Genomic DNA, 21,371 nt, shown 5'->3' with positions numbered 1-21,371 from the left:
ATGGATTTTCTCGATACGATATACATAGTACATACATACTATTACCTGCTTCTGCCATCTAAACCTAAACATTCTAAACCATTTAAACTGCAAACTATTAATATGAGAATTCAAAATGTTTAATCCTTTATATGTGTATGTGTAGCAATATACGCACACAAATTTTATGTGAGCTTTATTTGAACATATTTGATCGAACTCGAAGAAATTTTGCTGTAATATATGCAGCAATATACAGGAAATACGCTATTTACGATTATTTGGATATTTATTTGGGTTTTATATTCATTAATACAATATGAAAATAAAGATTATCGATATTTGGACTACTGTAACTTGGTGAATGAAAGTCGTGCAATAGGTAGTAGACCTCAGGGTCATTTTAAAGGGTAAAGCCTCTAGTTTCACACCTTAGACTTAATATTTTCAGGTCCCTTTTTGTTGTAAAACGGAATGACTAAACTAAAGTTGTTTTCTTTCCTTTTCAAATTTCACAAATTCAAATAACACTACGGAATTAAAAATATCCTTTTCAGAACTTGCTTTAACATAATTTTATGAAGGAAACTCTCCCCTTTACAACGATTCTAAAGCGTTGATGCACGATTGTTTTTATTTGTTTATCGTACTTTAAACGAGAAGTACGCCGCCAATATTGGAATACCTCAAGGTACAGCACAGGATTTACATATACATATAGCTTTAACTTGATCGACTAATTCTATACATATTTTATTGTTTGAATACTTATACCATACAATTTAGATATTGCAATTTACAATTGGATCATCATTCCTGTATTCCAAAATTCGGATAATATATATTTTTAATTAGAAACTCAGTTCCTTGACGTATTTTCAAGATGAATTGGAAAGGATGAAATAAGAAAATAATTTTTATTCAGAGAGCTGACAAAGTAGCGCGACTCCTCTCATGATCCAATGTTCTGGCGATTTTAATGTAGGCAATGTCATAGCGATAACAAAATTTGTCGAATGTCCAGTGGTTGATAAAACTCCTCGTCTTTCGCTAGTTTTATATACAGGGCAGACGTATGTTACTTTTTCCTTTATATCCCCTTTTCTCACAGGTAATAACCACATCTAAAATGATAATAATACCAAAGTGGGGGAAAAAAAGAGGCAGAAGCGAATGAAAAAGATAATGTAAAATAGATAGGTAAACATAATGTTATACTTACAGGAAGCATAGGTTCATAAAGTACTTTTGGAAAGCTTTCATCTAATGTCATTTGTTTTTTATTAAATCTGGCACCATCTAAAAACAATCCGTATATATAAACTCCATCCTCAGGAGGAAGTACAGGCATTGTATCGGATTCTAACACGAAGAAATCAAAGATTAAAAGGTCTATAGGAATCCGATATTTCCTCGCATAGTTTTGTCTGGTCCCTGTCAAAAATGCTTGGGTAAAATAAAATCCTGAGATCCAATATATGACCGGTGCTCCCTTTTCATACCATTCCTACAGTAAATATAATTAAAATTAGTCTGGAGACTTGTCTTAACGTTAAAGTATATATGTATGTATGTATGTATATTAATAACCCTTCTCCTACTACGTACAGTTAATAGTATCTAGAATAGCTTTTGTATATTATATTCGCGACCTTGTAAGTGAAATGTTATAAGGAAAAATATTTAAAAAGTGCACATTTCTACATAGATATGCATGCATTATAGTCAACCAGTTAGTTTCATATCATAAATCAGATAGAAATGTTATTATTTAAAGGTATGGAATGATAATAGCGATTTATAAGAAGTAATGTCTTACTTTAAGAAAATTTAAGCGGCTTAGTAAATCATGTACATAACTACCAAGTGGCTTTAGCGATGGATAAGAGTATTGTTGCCATAAAGCGGGTATCTTGTTTGTCAAAATTGCGTCATAGATATCTTCCAATTCAAATGACATGATAACAATACCTATAATTGTAAATAACAGATACGACGAGTATGAGGACACGACGAGTTAACTAGAAATGTAATATAGGACATTTGCTAAAAATAAAAAAGACCTTTAATAGCACGTATAATATTTTCCAGACTGGTTCTAACATAATTAAGAAGTTTGTTAAATCTTCCCATTTCTTGGACCAACACAGTATTCATACTTTGTTCGTAAGACATTGGATACTTTCCAAGCGCCGATACAAGATCATAGTCATCTGGCAATTTTTGTAAGATATCATTCGCCATTCTAAGCACTATTTCATCGTTGGTGAATTGTCCAGTTCCAGACTTGACGCTTTCCTGGCAGTGGGCGAAAATAAATCAAAAATGAGTTTTAATTCGATGACTCTTTTTATACTTATAATTAGTGCGACATTAAACTTTTATCATTAAACAGTCGATAAGAAATTGAAAAAAATGCGCTGCAAATTGACTAACCTGTTGCAATTGCCAGAGATCCTAATTCAGCGATGATATAATTGGAAGAATTGGAGAAATTATTACAAGAAAAAAATTAATTGTTAAATACAGCAAGTAACTACTTAAAAATCAATGAAATATCCCTACCCTTTCTCATTCTATGTTTATTCAAAATTAGTTTGATTCTTTCAAGAAATTTATATATGTACTTACTGGATAAACAATGAAACCAATAGAGATAATGTTAGATGTAAGGGAAATATATAATCTATAGGTACATACCACACGGTCCTAAACAAGGTTGCCACGCAAAGATAAATACATGAAATATGTAATGAATGCGGTATGTAGGTAGGTATAAAAATAAGGCAGGTAGTAAGTCGGAAATATAGAGAGGAGGAACTGTAGGAGACGGAAAAGTAGATTACCTGTGTCAGTAGGAGCGACGAAAACAAGAGGTTCGTTTCATGCTGATCTTTGATGATATCCGCATTTTCGTTCATACCGAAAACACTCGGTTCAGTGATTAAGGGTAAGTTTTTTGTGTATTCCACGAACGCTTCATGCTCTCGCACACTTGGGCAATAATAAACCATCAAAGTATCATCGAAATAATAAGGTTTTTCGATAAGTAACTCCCTGGAAAGTAGTTGAAATCACGATAGGAGAATTGCATGGGAACATACATACATACATATGAATACGAAAGTATTTTACGTATATATACGTATGAAAGCATGTATGTACAGTGTATATGAGGTACATGGGAGTATATGTATAAGTGACAGATATATAGAAATAGGAAAGTATGAATTTACTGGCAATAAAATTTCGACAATATTGTATTCAAAGTTCTGCGATCCCAGTCATCCGTAACTCTTCCGCCATAGTTGCATTCTCCGGTCAAATACTTGAGAGCATCGAATCTCACATCTTCAAATTGATCGAGGAAAAGGTGTAATTGTAAAACACTGATTCGAAGATCAGTCTCGTTGAATTCGTACGTAATGTTCCAACCGATTGGGCCAAATTGTCGTCTTTCCTGGATCACAGCGTGGAAGAAACACAACGAATAGAGAAGCTTTTTGAAGTTTTCCGTTTGGGAACAAGATTCGAAAAAATCCGGATCAATAATCGGATCACTCGTGTACGATCTAACGATGTTAGCTCTTAAGCCTTTCGGCGGTTCATTCGTCATTTTTATACTATTCTCTAGAACCGAGGACGGAAAATGTTCGGACGGGTAGCTCGTTAACCACAGTCGAAACTCTGAGTGAATCGTATCGGGCATCAAACCTTCGCAAATTTTTTCCAAAGTACTCATCCAACTAATCGCTAAATGACAGTTTTGCAGAACAACCCAGTTACCAACTATCACAGCGGTTTGAATCATTTCCTCGGCAATTGGTCCCTGTCCTATTAAGCATTCAAATTTATTAGTTCCATTTACTCTCATCTATTCTCAACGCTGTGAAATTGTCCCGAAAATATATTTCTTTTTTTTTTTTCTTTTTTATTATATCTTTATTTTAGTTATTATATTATTAAACATATCTTTATTATATTATATTTATTATATATAAAAATTATATTATAAAAGTCAAACCACTCGCCTTGGCCGAGGGAAATAGAGAAAAGGCGATTGACGCTATAACCTTGTTCATCCGCAAACGAGAGTAATAATTGCGTTGGATCGGTACCGGGCGTCAATACGAATATCAATGGAGTGCAGCAGTTTGAGTCGGCATAAGTCGAAGCCAAATCGAGCGGTGGCGGTTCGATAAACTGCGAACCAAGTTCAGCTGAAAGTTAATTAATAAGTTGGCGAGTTTAGGCTAGATACAGAAAATATCGGATCGACGATACCTTGGACGAAATTTTGCACTGCCGGTAGGATCTTATCAGGACGAATGCATCTCAGTATCAACATTCTTTTAAACAGGTTCAGATGTTGGAACGGTACAGGGATTGTTTCGATCTGCGGTTCCTTCGAGTCGAATAATCGTTTCCATTGGCTGGTATTGCCAGTAAATGCTTCTCGAATACCCTAACGGAATCGGAAGAAGGATGAAAAGCCAGTACGTAAGTAGATACGTACACGTACTCGTGCGTATGTTCATTTTAAGTGGAAATGGAATATCGCGAATTCGCTTTCCAGACTAACCGAGAACTCTTGAACCTCGTCAAGATTGCATAGTTCGTTCCATTGTTTAGTCGGTAGCCATGTTGTTGGATTTACATATGGATTATCGATACCAATTCCACCGGTTAATAAAAACATCCAATGCGATGGACAAAGGTTCCCACGTTGCTCGAGCAAATTGACCGTCAGTAGCAGAGAAAACAATAACTTGTCCTTCTCGAATAAAGATCTACAAATGTTCGCGTACAGAGAATATGTGAAATATTTCATAAGATCTTTTAGTCGTTGTTCAACCATCTCCGCTGGTTCCGTATGATCGATAGCCAGTTCGAATAAATTTACGAACCACGACAATGAATATTGATACATAGGATCGATATTTACCAAGGCAGCTGAAACAAAATTTCATTATTTCCAATCTGTCATTCTCATTTTATTTCGATCATCGTCTAGATCGCAACCATTTTTCGATCGAAGGGAAACGATACATTTTCTGTTATAAGATCGAAGGATAAATCTTCTCGAAGAGATATCTTCTACCGTATTTATTCGGTAGATAAGAGAAGGAAAAGGGATGATCAAAATTCGTAATGTTACGCAATGTATAACAGGTCAAGACTGATACCACTGGTGAAGAACAATACGGTGGAATATACGGCGACAGGCGTGTACTGCAATCTAGCATCGTCGATTAACTTTTCCGTTTGTTCAGCTACCGTTTGTTTTACTTGAATTTCATTGCTCAAATTTTTAGACGATGTTAAAATATCTACCGCTTCTTCGTCCTCTAATACGTTGCCTTCGGCAATCGATAATATTTCCAAGATTTTGTCCTCTGTTTCTTGCAATAGCCTGATTTTTTTTTTTATTATTTTTTAAGAATATAGAGAGAAAAAAAAAAGGGTTTTCATCGATGTATAACATTTGTAATATTTTACAGTCGAACTAGTTACCTTTTATTCGCAGCTCCTTGCACGATCAAAGCGTTCTTTTCCGATTCCAAGTCTGGTCTTTCCTTCGCTACAACAATGCCCAATAACTGATCTTCTAATCCGGTTGGCGTTATCATGAAATTCAACAGTGTTACCTTCACCGCTACCTCTGGTAAATAATGCGGATTTCTTAATCTCGTCGTAATGTACAGTCTAATAACAAAGCGAAATGATCATATATGACTATATACGACTGTATATTTACTTTATATATATGCAAATACCTAAAATTGAAACTGTATTCGATAATTGCATCGCCGAATTTTATACAGATCGCACCGGCCTGTTTGAATGTTTCTTTAAGTAAAATCGGTTCGAGTATAGCGTCCAATTCTTCGTCAACATGTTCAAGAAGTACTGGTAATCCAAATTGCAATGCGTTTTCTAACACTCGGCCGTAGTCAGGCTGAGTTAGCCGAATAATATTCACGTTATTTTGTTTCTCCATGTTTTTTATCCATCTATTAGCCTGACCTTGAGGATCTATTATAAGCGGCCATCTTCTTGAATTTCTACACGTTCGACCGATGTAACAGTAACCCGAATTAGTATTGCGGTAGCAAACATCGTAGAAGAAATTACGAAACACACAAAGGGAAGAATCTTATTTTATGAATTTGTTTGTTTGCTTACTTGATGATAATACCGTTATCGACCGAAAATGCATCGTTTGGCAGTCCGAAGATGTTCCAAGATCTGATTAAAGCTGGATTTCCAAGGATGTCGCGCAACTGGAAATCGGAACTACAAATTACCTGCAAATCGGTACATCGTTTTACCCATAGGACAGTTTGTCGAAGGCGATACGGCATCGTGAATGGACCTAGGTACGCGACCACACCAGAAGCGATCACGATATCACCCATTAATCGCTGATACCTGTACAGCGTTCCCAACTTTCGATTACATTCGACTAAAATACATCCCGTATCGTATAATATCGCATGCATGACAGGTGCAAAAACTTTGACCTTTCTCCTAAAGATTTCGCGGTATCGGACCAACGCGAATATTCTCCGCCCAAACCTCCAATCAGGTCCTCGGCTCGTTTTAGCTTGATCTCACAGTCTGTCACTTTGTCGGACATTGCTTGAAAGGCAGTCTTTCTTTGTTCCAAAAGTTCTTCCAATATTTTCAATCTTTCCTAAATGAAAAATCATTCGTTTTCATTTGGTTCCGCGGTCCTAGTGGCGCATCGCGTTACTCGAAAGGTTACTGACCGACTTATCCGATGAGAAAAGTACGATAGTCGAATCACATACATAATACGTATTCGCTATTCACCGTAGTCAATGTGGTCATTTGAATATAAAGTCGAAGTGTACCTGTACTTGTCGAAGTTGTTCTCGCTTTGCTTTTAGAGTATCCATGGCTTTATCATAAACCTTCTGAGCTTCTGCCAAAGCTCTTTTCTTCGGAGCGACTACTTTCGATACTTTATCATATTCCGACATTGCGAATACCCATCGGCACAATCCCTCGCATGCTGTTGATACTTTCTTTATCTTTTCAGGATTAAAGTCCGGATTAGTCAGGTATTCTCTTCGAATCTTTTCAATCACGGTATCAGGGATGTTATCCTTGTCGAAATTGAGTAACGAATCGAGAAATTTCACGTCACTCAGCATTCTAAGAGCAGCCCTCCAATAATCCTCGATGAATGTACCGTCAGGTTGTTGAACTCTCTCTGGTTTTATTTGCTGTTGGGAGAGAATGTACGTTCTAGAAGGCGATCTAGGCGACGACAGATACAAAAGAGAAGAAAGTCTCAATTTCGCTCTTACGCGTTTGTTACGTCACCCGGACTACCTAAGTGTAAATACTGTAAAGCGTAAAAATAATCGCGCCGTTTTTATATATTTCAACAACACTTAAAATTAGAAATACTAAGAAAGATAATGAACAGTGTTTGTTGGAATAAATATTAGTACTTGAAACTTGAAAGGTATTTCCGATAAAAGAAAACGTGTGATCTCAGAGATGAATTATACATATGCATAGATGAGTAGCAGCGAATGTGTCAAGTAAGTGTCAAAGTGTCAAAACGAGTTGAAGTAATAATGTATTTTAAATGTACTTCCTAACGAGATAATTAGACATTAACTTAGTAACATTACATTAGCAACGTGGTTCTTATCTTTTTCAGTTTTTCTTCCTAGTGGTAAGTACGGTGAAGGACTAATTACGAGTTGGATAAACTTCGTCATCTAGATAGTTTACTAGATGTTTAGAAACTGAACAACGCAAACCTTGAGGACACAGACGCTCTCGACGATCAATCTCACTCCTTGCGGTGGTTTCTTCATCGTTCTTATTACAGCAATGTCGGTAGCCGTCAAAGTGTCCAAAGCGCTTTGAGCACGTTTTAGAATTGGCATCGCTTCTGCTAAATCAGCGTCACATTCCGCTTTAATCGCAGCTGCTTCGTTCGCATAAACCTATAAATAAAATAAATTACGATTATAGCGTTAGGGATCAGAGGGATCGAAATTTGGTAGATAACTCGCAAATCGTATCGTGTAAATAAATAAAATGTTCGTTAGTTATTTTAGTGAATATTTCAGTAACCTCGGCAACGCTTTCGTCAATTTTCACAACTTTCTCAAATTCTGCCACTTCTTGTCTTTCCTTATCAACCTCGAGCAACATTCTTTCAACATCTTGGGTGGCGGTTATTAGTTGCGGTTGCAGCAATTTAAGAGTTTCTTGCATCGTTACTACTTGCTTTTGCGTTTCATCTAATTGATCTAGACCACGCTCGTATCGAGTTTTCGCATTAATTATTTCCCTATTTTGTTAAAAAAGTCGATTCAGTATCAGCCGGTATAATATTAACCGATTAACAAGCACCGACAAGCACCACAATAATCGATCTGAATCGATTTTTCATACGTACGTGCATGCATATGTGTTACGTATTTAGAACATTATTATGTACGTATGTACGTACGAGCAATGAGACTTACTCTCGTTTCCTTCCCAACAGATCCTTAAACGTGTTTATCATTTCGAGGTACGACGTTGGGGTGACATAAACATGCCTATTTAGTCGAATGAAAAACTCTGCGCTCAAATTTTGCGTGGAAACGTGAAAGAATTGACACATGTCGATACCAGCGGTTCTTTCGTTATCCGTCAATTCAATGGCCCGCAGAAATCTAGTCGCAACCGCTAATAGAGCATCCTCTGGCCATGGCTTAAATCAAATGTCGTCACAAGTAAAACGAAATATACGCTGCGTGTTTCAAGTTCCAACTATGTATTATAGTAACGTACTGTAATACTGACTGATCTAACTATAATACACGTTAGTAGGTAGCCATTTGTTGTTACTATCGTCGTCATTATTATCTCACAGGAAGATATAATAGGTATCAAGTTTATGCGAATACCTGAAGCCAATCGATGGTACAGCAATTGACTAATGCCGGGAATTTTCTGATCCGGTTGCGAAAATCATTTCCTATCGGTGACATCACCATTACGATGTGTAGTTGATCGCGAGTTATCTGAACGAAAAGATTGAACAATGCTACCGCGCTTCCATCCGTTTGCACCGATCGGTCCCGCTGTCTGTCTATTTGTTTCATGTGTTCACATATTTCAGCTAGTTCCTCGGCGGTAAATATATTCGGTATCTAAATATTTTAACCATCATCGTCAATCTCAATCCCATTTGACGAAAGAAACAAAGAAAAAGAAAGCGGAGGAAATAGAGCTATACACATATTTATGTTTGCTAACGATTTCATTTTACCTCTCCGGAATTAAGAATATTGCTGATATCTTCGAGGAAGCTTTCCTGCTTAATTTGTGCATCGGAGAAGAAAAAGGTGGAGTGAAGATCGGTCGCAGTCACGCGCCTTAGAATCCCTTTTATATCCTCATGCCACGAGCCAACTCCATATTGTTGAGTAACTTCAACTTGGAAAACGTCGTAGTCGCATATATGCGAGGCTAGTCTAGTTAACGACTGTCTTCCCGTACCGCCGACTCCGACAAGAAGCGCGTGATTACGCGGTTGCTTGATAATACGGGAAATTCGTGACAAATGTTCGATGGCGTACCTAACGTGTTTCACGTACGTTTAGATTCAAATCTGTTATATATTCGCGTATATTTTTCGCGTCACATTTATCCTTATTAACACTAGAACTACCACACCAGTCGAATTGAATGGATTTGCAATTTTATTTTAAAATTCCTACTTCATGTTATATTCTTTTCCCGCAATGACGTAATAACTTTCGCAACGATAACTAAAAGAATAATATAATGAATTTTATTTTGCATGTATTCAAACCCAAAATAATTTTCTATCAAGGCTACTTATACCGATACCAGTGAAAATGACTGATACTTGTCTAAGTGTAAAAGGGTCCTGCAATCTGTTTATCGAACCCCAATTAACCAGTTTCCTCGTTTTGTACAATTTCCCACACGTTTTTTTAAATTTGCACCTCGTATCATTCAATATGATGATATCGGTTATCAGGAAAATTCCGGATCGATCACGATGCCTCTATCAATCCATACAAGTCTCGATGGTATAAAGAGCACGAATTCGCAGTAATATAATGAGAATTCTACTTAGAAGGCGACAAATATTCGATTATTCCGAGTCCTAACTTCGCGCGATAAGCAAACTGTATAAAAACTTCAAACTCAGTTTTCTCAGTGTAAAAACTATTGTGGAGATAGAGCGGATGAGAGACAGAGCGACGATATTATAAGCGGGACTATTATGCGCGTTCTGTTTTCCCAAAATTTTCCACAAGGACGTAAACATTCACGCTCTATAAATTATTTATCGCTAGGAACGATCGAACACTAGAAATACCACATCGGTCAAAATGGCTGGTACTATAATTTTATAAATGTGTCAACCCTCGTTTACGGATCATGGTCCCAGATGTTAACTATCGGTAGTTCTAGTGTTAACAAATTATTCAATATCGTACGATGATGATTGCATCGTATATTTACCGGAATAACACTAAATTCATCGGCTTTCTAGACATTGTGTTGTATTCAGCTAAATAAGTTTCTACTATTTCTCGTAACTGGTCGAGATCTGGAACCTCTTGATAAACTCTGATATCTACCTTGGTGTCGCCAAAATCGCAATACACTAAATTTCGAAGTTCTTGCTCGGTGATTATTGCTTGTGACTTTAATTCGATAGGAAAGATAGAAATGAACAGCATGTTGTTATCAACAACGTTGAAAAAATAAGTGTGCAAGCTTACTTTATCATCCAAAGTTGCTTCCCTTTGCGGGGGTAGAAGATCTTTAAACAGTTCTTCCATTAACACATTCATTCGACTGTTCAAAGTGACGCGTATTTGTTTCACCAGCCAAGAGATATCTTCTTGATCTATCAAACGATCTCCAAAAACTCGAAGTACCTCGTGAACCCAAAGTCTCCTCATGCTGGTTAAACTCGGCATAGTTTCCGGGACGGACAGCAGGACTCCCTATGTATTTGCATATTATTACTATATACATTGCACATACGCTCGTTCATGGAGATCTGTACTTGCATGCATGTGCATGTACGTATGTATGTGTATGGAGAATAATCTCGTACGTTGTTCGAGAAGATGTACGTGTGGGCTACTTACACGGATGCACTCCTTGATACTCAGTGTTAAACCTACTCTATACTTTAATACGTGCATATATCGTTGTTGTAACTTTCGTTCTAAACGCTCCAATTAATTCAACTGACATAAATTTATTGAAGCACAACTGATGCTAACCAAGCATGTGTTTAAATATGTTTGACGATTTAAAGATATAAAGACCTGTATCACTTTGGAAAAGTCGCGAAGATTGAAGACATAATGACATTTGGCCGGTGTTGGTAACAGATTGGAGAGACTTTCCTTGTATACATCCAACGTGCCCAGAACGATTTCGTCGATACATGGATCGAATTCTTTACTGAATCCTCTGAAAGAAATATAAATTTTTTATTTCCAAAAAAAAAAAAAAGAAAAAAAAAATAAGGAAAGGAGCACGAGAAAGGCATGTAAAAACGGGGACAGGCATGTAAAGATGGACAAAAAAAATGAGAAAACGGACGAAAGAGAAGAAACGTATCTACTATAAATTATTACATGTATAATATCACCTATTGCTAATTACTATTACCATATGTATGCGCTCACATACACACACATACACGTGGATCAACTAAAGCTTTGTACAAACCTCGTATCAAGATGCCAGAGCACGATTTTACTAAATATCATAGTCATTACTTCGTCTTCAAATTCTGATATCGTTAAGACGACAAAATGTCTTTTAAATCGGGGCGTAACATCTTTCCCGCCGCGATATGGTGGAGCCATAGCACACATTAGATGAACGTCGATCAGTTTTATCATACTTTTCTCTCTTCTATCGTACCTGCAACCAATTTTAAACAGCAATCTACAGAAAAACGAATTTTCCATAGCTTTTTCGTTTGCCTTTCTTTCTACGCATATATCATTAGAAAGAAAAAATGAACAGAAACGAAAGGGAAATCATTTCTTTTCTTACCATTCTCCGTGATCCAGCCATTGACGTAACAATTCGATCGGAGGTTGTGCCCCGTAAATTTCTTTCATCGGCATCGAAAGATCATCGACAAAAACGATCCACCGTTTACTTATAGGCGCCCCGTAAACGCCTTTCCGCCGTCTATCCAATTTTCCCATAATCGTGTCTTGAGTTTGATTCGCCGTAGTTTGCGCAGAAAAATTTATAATCAGTGGTTTGTTTACTGTGGGATTATTTTTTTTTAATAGAAAATCAATTATATAGACCGATTTTCCAGTTCCAGTGGGGCCTACGAATAGCACTGGCTTTTCGTTGCTTACTAGCAAACGAAATAGGGCTGTGTACCGTATCGTCTCAACGGTAGGTACTATTATTTGATTTACAGGAATGTCACGAGGAATCGGTGGGCTGTCAAGCAATTCATCAGACCATAGTCTCCATTTTCCTTTGCCCTGGCCGTAACAATTAAACACCATCGATAGAATTAGGGAATTATACGTATGATTTGGTTTCACGTCACACGTTGAACGGAATTATCTTTGATAAATTTCTGGTCAACTTACCTCTTTGATAAATTTGTAATCAAAGACAAGACCATCTCTTGGCATAATAAATATATATGGTTTCAAAGGTGGTTTTATCGGTTTCGGTAATTCGAACATTTCTATCAAATCCAGAGGAAAATCTCTTTCGAGAAAGCCACGAAAGAGAACGCTGAACCGTTCTCTCGATTTTACAGTCAACGTGCCTCCCAGCCCCCAGATGCAAGAAAAGAAAAATGAACCCTGAAAGTCTTCGATTGTAACAAGAGCAAATATCCAAGTATAATACTCTAACTAATTTAATTAGTACCTCAACTTATCTTACATCTCGCAACAAATTAGATAAAACGTTATTTGCTCGAGGAGCATCATTACTTGAAACGATTATTATTACTATTAAAGTAAATATTTTCAATTCGGAATACGTATATCGCAATCTAACCTCGATTTGGGCTCGAAGATCTAACTCGTCGATATCCTTAACAGCTTTCTCGTCTCGATATTCAGCAAGAAAACAGTCCATCAGATAGGTCAGCGAACGCACGAGATTTGTATCCGGCATCGGGCAAATTTTCTATAACATCGGAACGTTGAAGCTCGTTCAAACAGAATATAAGTAAACCGGAGTAAACGAAAGACAAAAAATAAAAACCTGAACATGTTCGTGATGTGACCAGTGAAGTATAGGATCGCAAAATCTTCGAAATAAAGACTCATGTAGAAAGTTTCTTAACCACGAATTCATCACAGGCGGGGTATCAGCTAACCAAGATTTAAGTACAGGATCCCAACCAAGTGCATCTGGTTCCATGTAAATCATTCCTATATTCGAGAAAATATGAGAAATATTTATAACCGTATTTGACGTATTTTAAAAAGATTCGTAAATATCTATCGAAAAGAAGAATAATGGAAAAATAGTATAAGAAAGGTACAGGTGTACATACATACATACCACAACGGGAAACTGTCGCAGGCGAAGCATGTTCTAAATCCATCGTTTCAAATATTAAATTGGTATACGGTGCTAATTGAATAATTTCTCCACTCATTAAGCAAAGCTTTTTGTTGTCATCGAGTACAGTATTCATGCTTTCGATCCATACTGCGTCTATCGGTCCGTCAAAGATTAACCATTTGCGATTTTCGTTGGCCGATGTTGCAAAAGCACGATAACTGATAGCCAAAACTCCGTCGGACCATTCATGGGATATCGGATCGAATTGTCCATATAATTGACCCAACGGAACAGCTTTGGGATTCATCGCAAACTTTTCAACTTTACGCTCGCTTATTAGATTCTGAAATATCTTATCTCTTTAAAAAAGACAAACAAACGTACATACTATTTTACGATTTGTGACCTACGACCAATAAAATGGCTTACTCGTTCTTCGCAAAGTTTTAATGCGTCAGCTAGAATATTATACGCTGCTGTCTTTCCAGCGAATGGCAAGCCAACAATCATAAATCCATGTCGAACGATCATCATCTCGTATATCTGTTGTATTTTCTCCAAGAACCAGGCGCTACATTGTAAATTCGACGCCGAGCAAACGTCATAAACACATGTATTCAAATCGGTATAGTCTGGCTCTGGGAGTTTGACACCGGGAAAGAGATCCGATGTAATACCCTAAATTGAACGAGTTAGCAGCTTCAGACTAAACAAATAAGGAGGGGGGGGGGTGGACGAGAGGGAGAAATATAATAATAAATATATACGTTGAATAATGGCAAGTCTTCGCTGAGAAATTTGGGTAAATTGACGTCTTTGATACTGCGCAATATTAATATATCCTCATCCACTTCTGGATATTTTATTTTTAAATTACCAGCCGCCAACAGAACAGATTTTACTGCCCTCATCCCATAATCGTAATGATTTTGACTCGACAATTGTTCCGAGCATAGCCTGTAAGCTGTTACAATCTTTACCGAGAGTGGACGTGCGTCATAAAATCCATACGAATACAATGTATTTTCGGCTATCAAAGCGTAATCTGGTACCTAAATAAGGTGGCAAATTGGCAAATTATTCAGAACCTTCCCCGGCTTTCTATTTATATGATTTGATGAAGTTCCCTTACTTTCTATTGATTAATAAGTTTCGTAAAAGTTATTCCATACCAACCATCATTGCTACCGGTCGAAAGAGCGCCTTTAAATTATCCGGAAGTTCGGTTCTTCCAGCATAACCAGGGTTCATCGTAATAAAAACAGCACAAGTAGGGTCTAACTTGATTTCGGTGCCTTCGAAATCTAGTTTGGTTAATCCAGCGTTAATAGCTCGTTGAATCGTTAGAATTTGCTGGGCTACTACCGACAATACTTCGAGATCGATCCGATTAAATTCATCGAAACAAGACCACGCCCCGGCGCTTGCTAATCCCTGGAGTAAGTTTTCATATACATATATGTTACGGTGTTACACATGTTGATGAGCACGGTGTACTCTTAAGCACAAATGAAACCGAGCGGCAAATAAAATTATTAGTTAAGAATTTACCTTGAAAAATTTACCCAATGCGATGTAATCGAGACCTTCCGAACAATTAAATACGACGCATTGTTTAGCTACAGCCTTAGCTAGATCCTTGGTAGTTTCGGTCTTGCCAGTTCCGGCCGGACCTTCGGGCGCGCCACCGAGGTGTAAACTTAGCGCGCTAAATAACGTTCGGTAACATCTATCGGTCAACGGCGTTATGACCAATCTAGATGTGTTGCCCAGATACTCGTACGCGTACTTCAACGACGTGTTTATCATCGTTGACCACAAGTCTTCGTCCTACACGTATACATATAGAAATAAATACATCGCATCGAATTGACACAACGATATTATTTTTCTCTCTCTTATCGCGTGCCTACCATCCAATAGTATCTCAATTGTGCCAACCACTTGAAATCAGTAGCGATGCTGACTCTTTCTTTATACAATTCCGTTACAATATCTCGGCTATGCACGTCCATCGTAACCAAGGCCTCTGAAATCAATTATACCTAGATCTATGTATTGCATAAGGGCAATGAATCTACGTATTAAATTCTACGTATTCTGTGCCCTATTATGTCTTCTCATACCCAATGTTACACGATTTTGCGTCGATAATACGCCACGTACTAATTTCACTATCTCATTCAATTCGTTTGTACAATTGTCGACGTAGTTCTTCAAATCCTTCAAAGACTTGGACAACACCGCCGTCACATCGGCTGTCCAATAAAGCTTACTGACACAAAGAACAGTCTGACCAGGCCATTCTAACGCCCATTTTGATCTGATCTGCTTTAAAAACGCGTCCTTTGCTTGCACCACCTATTAAACATGTGCTCAAGTGTTAAAATCTTGTTTATCCTTCAATTCGATGACACTTCCAACAACTAGGTATTTCATATTTTTATATTTCTCTATTTTCTCCTACTTCCTTAATGGAATTTCAATGGAAATGTGCACATTGCCGTTTGCAGTGATTTCTATTCACCTGTGCTTTAACACTCCTCTTCATAGAAGATTCTAGCTCAAGTAACCACTTTTCAACTTGACCTCGGGCCGCCGTTGTATCGATAATATCTTCAAGAATGATTTCTTCTCCCTCAGAGGACTTTATAGCTATTATTTCCAAATCGATCGTGAAGTTTACTTGAGCAATTCCTTCGAAGCACTTTTTTAGATGCGGTTGCACTCTAGTATAATATAATACATTGTAAGTATGTCGATTAGCGTCGATTAGCGTCGATTAGCGTCGATTAATGTCGATTAAGGGACATTAAAAGAAAAGTATTCATATACATATGTACATATAATATGTGTATATATATATATACACTTTTGGTAAACTATATTTAAATTTGTACCTGGTAGGATCCTTTGTTTCCGATAATATTTCCAAGAGCTCGTCGTTCGACAAAAAAAAGAATCGCGGGAAGTATAATCTTTTCTTTTCCAAATAGGCAGTGAGTCCTTTCTGTACCAGATCCAAGAGATTTATACATTTTCTCAATCGTTCGAGCATTTTATCGATTTCAATGACCGACATAACTCGAGGATCCGCTGCTACACATGACATAATTTCTCTCCAAATCTATGTACAGTTATTAATAGTTAATTATCAACGTTTTAGTACATTTCTTCTGTCTTGCGTGCGAATAAAGCTGTTAGCCGCTTTCCAAACAAGAACGCAAACTCAGAAGACTGCGTAAAATCAAAATTTCAGGGGAAGAATTTATCGGTATACCTTATCTACAGCGCTAAAACGTCGACCTTCCTCTGGCATTTGCTGTTGAATATCAGGCGACGAGAATATCGGTTCAAGATACATCCATGTTGCTTGAACTTGTAGCCAATAATCCATGATGCTTTGTAACAGGAGTAGTTTCGATTCCCATTCTCTGTTATGTGAAAGAAATGAAAAATAAATAACCGTTGTTGGCAGTTTTGACGCGACGTGACACGATTATGGAACCGATACGGTAAACGTAGAAAAGTTGAAAATTACTAACAAAGTCTCTTTTTCAAATGGTTTGATATAAAGTGAATTTTTCATAGTTTGAGCTTTGATCAAATGGTCATCCAAAAGTAATTGTATATCATCAATGCTCGCAATTACGTAGGTGCCTGTATCGCGGTAAGGGTTAACGATGAATGTGATCTCTGCCCAATCAAGGTGCATTCGGATGAGTGCTCTTTCCAAGCTTCCTTCCTTCGTCGCTGCTTCCGATATTCCTTCGAATTTCGTAACGTAGTCAGCTAACCCGTAATCGAGAATCTACAATATATGTAATTTCATTCTACGTATAGTACATGCCTACATACACATACACATACACGTACACGTACACATACACACGCGCGGGTGCGCGCGCGCGAACACACACATAAATACATACATCATGTACTACTTACATGTGATGTGTGAGAAGGAATACATGAAATTGATTGGTTAGGAGAGAAAAGAAAATACATATATTACCTTGGCAAGTGTCATCGACTCGTCAACCTTTATGGGAAAGCCAACAATTTCCGATACTTGTTCCCAGTGGCGATTCTTTAGGGAAGGATTTCCAAGAGTGACAACCACAGGCATGTGTTCTTTGAACTCTTCTATCTTTATTCGTATATTTTCAGCGAGCTTTTTCGTTATTGGTTCTTGTATAGATCGTTCTAACCTGTAGATTGTTCGATAAGCGATTGCTGTCGCGGTTTCGATCTCCTCCGGTTCCTGAGAACCTATTATCGAATTCATCCATGTATCGTAGTTTGTTAAAAATTCGCAGGTCGCGTCGTACAGTCTTTTATATGGCCCCAGTTTATCCGCTGTCTAAATTAAAATAGTAACAAATTTTATTACACGCTGTATATGTATACCTATTTATATACATATGTAATTATTCAGCTATACCAACTATACCCGTACATATAACTGTACATATAATTCTGTACATATAACTGTACATATAATTGCGTAACTTACTGCTTTCCGTAAAGGATACTGGGACTGTTCCCAACCAAATAGTTCCTCTTCCTCGTTAAATCCGTCAATCGTATCCATCGCCGTGATCAGTTTGTTTTCTAAACGATCAGCCTTCTTTTTATACCGATATATTTCCTCGATGTTCCCCCAATACTGTAATTCGTCGCAGTATTTTGCATATATTTCAAGTTCACGTTCGAATTGTTCGATTTTCTTCTTAAGGATGTTTTGGAACTCCCCGATTTTACTAGCAGCTATCTCACGGTGTTGTTCAAAAATATCCGGAAGCTTGTAATACCTTGTAACGTGCCCAATAAATGAGTTTCATTTACTGATTTCGCTTTCTATTTTTCCGCTTACCATTGAAAAGCAAAATTATTAATTTTCAATTCAACAGGGGTTAAGATCGAATAATCTGATACAACAACGATATATTTAATAATTTCTCTTAATCGACTTTCAAGCTGGCTGGCAGTTTCTGTTTCCGTGGTATTTATAAATTTTCGAAGTTCTATTAATTCCCTAGTGTTTGCTGGAACGCTTAGCGCACGATCTACGATTCGTTGATATTCATTCCCTACGCTAATATCGGAGGTTAGAATGATTAAATTATTCATTTTTATTTTGTCATTAGACATAAACTAAATAAATATATAAATATAGGATACTAGTAATAATATCCACATGATGTACATACATGTATACATATCTATGTGTGTGTGTGTATATATATATATATATATATATATATATATATATATCATGTATGTACATTGTACATTGTAAGGACATACGTATGTACATATTTATATCGTGATGAAAGTAAGAAAGAATAATCGCTTACGCTCGAGATTTTTGTTGATACTCGATGATCATTTTACCGACCAATTCCTCTTTAAGCTTACGAGCTACAGAGGCGATATATTTGATAATCTCTCCACGGTGGATGATGAAGAATCCAGCAAAGTAAGTTCGATCGTACTCGACTTTTATTGAACGGGACAAACGATCGTAATATGCGATTAGAGTATAGTAATTTTCAAAGTTGTCAGCTGTATCGCACTTTAAGAATTCTTGAATTTTGTCGGCTTCCGAATCGTTTATGAAATTCGCATAATTTTCGAATTCACTCAGCTGCGTGATCGGGCCAATTTTCTCTCTATCGATTAGTTGGCTAATTTCCTCTGTATATCTCTCCAAACATTCTTGCGACATATACGGCTGTGATAATAAATTAATCACATATTTTTGCAACGAAACGATATGCAAAAGTTGCAATATGAAAAAAATCAGTGACAAAATCTACATACTATCTGAAAAATAAATAGAGAATTATTGAGGAAATACCTCGAGTAATTTACGATGGATAGCGATGGAACTAATATCCAGCATCGTTTCAACGCGCGGTAGCGTACCAATTGTTTCTCCCAACAAATTCAGTATCGTTGAAAATGTATCTGTGAAGGCTTTAAACGTTGGCTCAAACAATACGTTTGAATTTCGTACTGTCATCTTAATATCGAAACCGCAACACTTGTTCTACGGGCAATAACAAATACCGCATTTTAAGATTATTTTATTTAGGAAACTTATAATTCACCGATTAGATCGTATCTTTATATTCTCTTTGTTTCTTTCACTCACGGTTCTGCTGTGAAGATAATCGACATATTCTTCTATAGAGCGTAGATAAGCTCCTCGCAACTGATCTTCCATAATGAAACCGATGCAACTGAAAAGTCGTCGACAGCCTGATGTGTCACTTACAAGCGGTAACTCGTTTCGTTCGAATGCCTAAACACATATAACGATACGGTTATTATTCCCATATATTTCTTTAACTGTGAAATATTTATGTTTTATATTTGCATCGTGCTAATGTAATGCTATGTATTACGATTGATAATATGTATAACAGAAAAGGAACAAGTCTTTCTCATATTTCCTTAAAACTTGACCGATTGAGTACTCAGATCTCTGATAGACATCTTTATTTTGACTAAGGACTAAGGACCTCCCTTTGAATCTTTTAAATAGAATAAACTATTCTCTGTAGAAATTTTGAAAAAGCAACTGCCTAATTTTCTATTAAAGGGTATCTTATACGATTGTATAAGATATGTATACGAAAATGATTTGGAATATTATACATATTACACGATGTAACTTATACCTCTCTATACTCTGTGCATACTTACATTACATTATATATTACATACTATCTTATATTATTGAATTTTTGTCCTACGTGATGGTCCACGTGAATGATTGTCCACGTGCATTATATCATATCGCGTATTTCATTTGATTTTACGTAATAAGGTACGCTATTATACCGTATACTGTTATATAATATATCATGTAATACCGCAATTAAAATTCCTTGAATTTTTGGTAACCAACGCTTTGCAAGTTCCTCTTTCACCCTGGAACACATTTTTGAAATGGTTCTCTCGAAATTTCCAAGATCATACGATGCGTCGCGCGCTGCCAATTCCCTTCCATTTATGAGTTTGCAGCCACTGTTACACCAAACATCATAATTATTTAAATATAAAAAGTATGAAAATGTTAAAAAAATTTTAAGTTTAAAATATGTGGTGTACGTATGATGCATCCAAGTATAGGGTTGTCCATTTAACTCGAAATCCGCGCTCGCGAGGACATTGAGAACGCAACGGTATAACATATACGCTTACTATGCAATCAAATGTTGCGAGCCACCTATGAGCTGTTGCTAGAAGTATAATTAGGCGAGGGCACAGATCGGTTTAGTTGCGTCGTAGGATTTGACGTTACAATAAGCAGAGGACGATCGCCGAGAAAGTGAGCCTTGTGTTTTCAAATAAACGTAACTGAGATTCTGTTCGCACGTATAGCTCGATTTTTTGTTTTTAATGACTGATATCCTGAACTATGCTTACCTGAAGTGTAATTACAATTTAATTTCATTTTTCTTTTTTATTTAAAATCGCATTTAACTGCAAGTTTTATGAGCGAATTACAATGAAATTATTCACATTTTTACAAACACCTTTTTTTAATTACATCCGATAATTTTCATTCTTAATGTATGAAACATTTCCTCCTTCTACGTGGTAATTTAAAATTTATTACGATAATTTTCTACAAACTAACCGCTATTACTTGATTTTTGATCGCCCTGACATGAATACATCGAATGTAAGGATAAGGAATAAGGAAAACAACTGATACATCGAGGTGCACCAAGACACTTGACAAAATTCGTATTTAGATAGATCAGTTAAAATAA

At 36.7% G+C, this 21,371-nt stretch overlaps 1 protein-coding gene across 1 annotated transcript; it reads right to left on the bottom strand.

The window, feature by feature from the left end:
- Positions 1 to 490: 490 nt before the first annotated feature.
- On the bottom strand, positions 491 to 20,566 carry LOC122568710 (dynein axonemal heavy chain 7-like). The gene is made up of 48 exons (XM_043728779.1): positions 20,466 to 20,566; positions 19,742 to 19,891; positions 19,445 to 19,636; positions 18,942 to 19,318; positions 18,458 to 18,679; positions 18,098 to 18,395; positions 17,597 to 17,944; positions 17,127 to 17,392; positions 16,862 to 17,015; positions 16,482 to 16,708; positions 16,109 to 16,310; positions 15,708 to 15,942; positions 15,495 to 15,610; positions 15,133 to 15,411; positions 14,758 to 15,015; positions 14,349 to 14,633; positions 14,011 to 14,259; positions 13,579 to 13,924; positions 13,276 to 13,445; positions 13,066 to 13,197; positions 12,645 to 12,866; positions 12,082 to 12,533; positions 11,749 to 11,946; positions 11,340 to 11,487; positions 10,782 to 11,009; positions 10,519 to 10,703; positions 9,290 to 9,599; positions 8,925 to 9,170; positions 8,499 to 8,728; positions 8,101 to 8,320; positions 7,782 to 7,970; positions 6,858 to 7,232; positions 6,504 to 6,676; positions 6,166 to 6,411; positions 5,757 to 6,044; positions 5,494 to 5,685; positions 5,166 to 5,392; positions 4,562 to 4,932; positions 4,264 to 4,444; positions 4,011 to 4,199; positions 3,216 to 3,813; positions 2,826 to 3,036; positions 2,680 to 2,688; positions 2,416 to 2,436; positions 2,043 to 2,277; positions 1,799 to 1,950; positions 1,202 to 1,486; positions 491 to 1,103 (listed from the first exon to the last, which is right to left on the bottom strand). The coding sequence occupies exons 1-48, from the start codon at positions 20,532 to 20,534 to the stop codon at positions 897 to 899; spliced, it is 11,163 nt and encodes a 3,720-aa protein (XP_043584714.1). The 5' UTR covers positions 20,535 to 20,566; the 3' UTR covers positions 491 to 896.
- Positions 20,567 to 21,371: the final 805 nt, after the last annotated feature.

Source organism: Bombus pyrosoma, linkage group LG6 (genome assembly GCF_014825855.1).
Source record: "Bombus pyrosoma isolate SC7728 linkage group LG6, ASM1482585v1, whole genome shotgun sequence".
Classification (NCBI taxonomy): domain Eukaryota; kingdom Metazoa; phylum Arthropoda; class Insecta; order Hymenoptera; family Apidae; genus Bombus; species Bombus pyrosoma.
The sequence above is the reverse complement of the archived record's forward strand: the minus strand, read 5'-3'. Positions and strand labels throughout refer to the sequence as shown.